Genomic DNA, 2,050 nt, shown 5'->3' with positions numbered 1-2,050 from the left:
ATGGCGGAGGGGTTTAATGAGACCTATCTGACTCTGCCAGGTCACGCCGGATTCGACAAACTCCGATATCTCTTCTTCTTCATGTTCCTGACAGTCTACATCTTCATCTCCTTCACAGACTCCCTCATTGTCTTCCTCATCTGCTCCGAGCGGAGCCTCCACAAGCCCATGTATGTCTTCATTGCCGCTCTGCTGCTGAACTCGCTCGCCGGCAGCACCGCCATCTACCCCAAACTGCTCTCTGACTTCCTGTCCGAGCGTCCCGTCGTCTCACGCTCTGCCTGCCTCTGTCAGGCGTTTTTCGTCTACTCCCTGGGCGGGTCCGGCTTCACGCTGCTGTCAGTCATGGCCTTTGACCGCTACGTTTCCATCTGCGAGCCGTTGCGGTACGCCACGCTGGTGTCGCCCTCGGCCGTAGCGGCGCTGCTGCTGCTGGCCTGGCTGCTGCCGGCCGTCCTGGTGGCGGGGGCGGCGCTGCAGGCTGGCCAGCTGCGGCTCTGCGGGTTTCAACTGGACAGACTCTACTGCAACATCTACTCCTTTGTGAAGCTGAGCTGCGGGAGCACGCTGGTGAACAACGTGTACGGCTTGCTGTGCAACGCAATGATCGTGTTTTTGCCGATAGTGTTCGTTGTGTTTTCATACGGCCGGATCCTGCTGGTCTGCTTGCAGCAGTCCGGCTCCATCAGAGGGAAGGCGGTGCGGACCTGCCTGCCTCACCTCCTCGTCTTCATCAACTACTCCTTCAGCACCATGTTCGAGCTTGTCCACAGCCGGCTGCAGGCCGACATGGACGTCGCCGTTCCCGCCGTCATGTCCATTTTGATCATCATCATCACAACTCTGTTCAACCCGATGGTTTACGGGCTGAAGACGCAGGAGATTTCTAAACGGGTTAAAAAACTGCTGTGTTACCGCAGAACTGAGGGATGATTTTTTAAACTTTAATATTGCTGTTGTTCTTAAAATTTTTATTGATCCAGGAAATTCTGAGTGAGCCCCACTCTGCTTCACACTCACACTGGGTGCAACCACAGTCTCAGAATCAGAATCAGCTTTATTGGCCAAGTATGTACACATACAAGGAATTTTACTCATATATATAAAAAAGTATATATATCTATACATATATAGAGATATATGTAAACAACACTATGACAATAGTGCAATGGTGCAGAGTGCAAAGATGCTGGAATAAATGTGGAGTTGTTGGTGTAACAGGTTACAGGTTACATTATATACGATATATATGAGTTATTACACATTATACATTATACACACATTACATACACATTAGAATCAAGAATCATCATTAAATCAGATATTGTACAGATGATGATGATGGGGGAGGAGGAGCAGGAAGAAATCCCCTTTCACTCCTGCTTTTTTTTTTCCCTCCCCCTTTGTATTGCAGTTAGGGTTGTGTGTGTGTGTGTGTGTCTGTGTCTGTGTCTGTGTGTGGTGTGTGTGCGGGGGGGGGGGGTGATTTAATGTGATGGCCTGTGGGAAGAAACTGATCTTGTGTCTGGTTGTTTTGGCGTACAGTGTTCTGTAGCGCCTACCAGAGGGGAAGAGTTGGAACAGGTTGTATCCAGGGTGTGATGGGTCTGCAGTGATTTTTCCTGCCCGTTTCCTGACTGGAGATGTATAAGTCCTGAATGGAGGTTGGCATCAGTGATTTTTTCTGCAGTCTGCTGCTGTTTGTCACAACTGATAATAACTTCCCATTTATGAAATAAAGCTTTAAAGTATATAGAGTCATAATCCTGTTTCCTGTTAATGTAATACATATCTCAATCATATAATAAAACGTAATAATTTTTTTAAATAATGTACATAAAAGTTGTTTTCTGAACAGATGAAAAACCTGTTGTGTTACGAGAGAAGTGCGTGATGATTTTTAAACCTTCATATTATTTTTATCATTGTTATTTGAATCTTTATTGATACAGGGAATATTAACAGAGCTCTACTCAGCAGCTCAACATAGTCACACTGGGATCTGACCAGTACAACCAGTCTGCTGCTGTTTGTCACAACTGCTTATGTA

The 2,050-nt window shown here is 46.6% G+C and overlaps 1 protein-coding gene across 1 annotated transcript; it reads left to right on the top strand.

The window, feature by feature from the left end:
* LOC139653093 (olfactory receptor 11A1-like) lies at positions 1 to 933 on the top strand. The gene has a single exon (XM_071530049.1). It carries the CDS (start codon positions 1 to 3, stop codon positions 931 to 933), a length of 933 nt encoding a protein of 310 aa, XP_071386150.1.
* Positions 934 to 2,050: the final 1,117 nt, after the last annotated feature.

Source organism: Centroberyx affinis, unplaced genomic scaffold (genome assembly GCF_046629955.1).
Source record: "Centroberyx affinis isolate AG114_WGS23_722 - 3 ecotype Tasmania unplaced genomic scaffold, CSIRO-AGI_Caff_v1 ptg001870l_1, whole genome shotgun sequence".
NCBI classification, from domain to species: Eukaryota; Metazoa; Chordata; class Actinopteri; order Beryciformes; family Berycidae; genus Centroberyx; species Centroberyx affinis.
The sequence above is the reverse complement of the archived record's forward strand: the minus strand, read 5'-3'. Positions and strand labels throughout refer to the sequence as shown.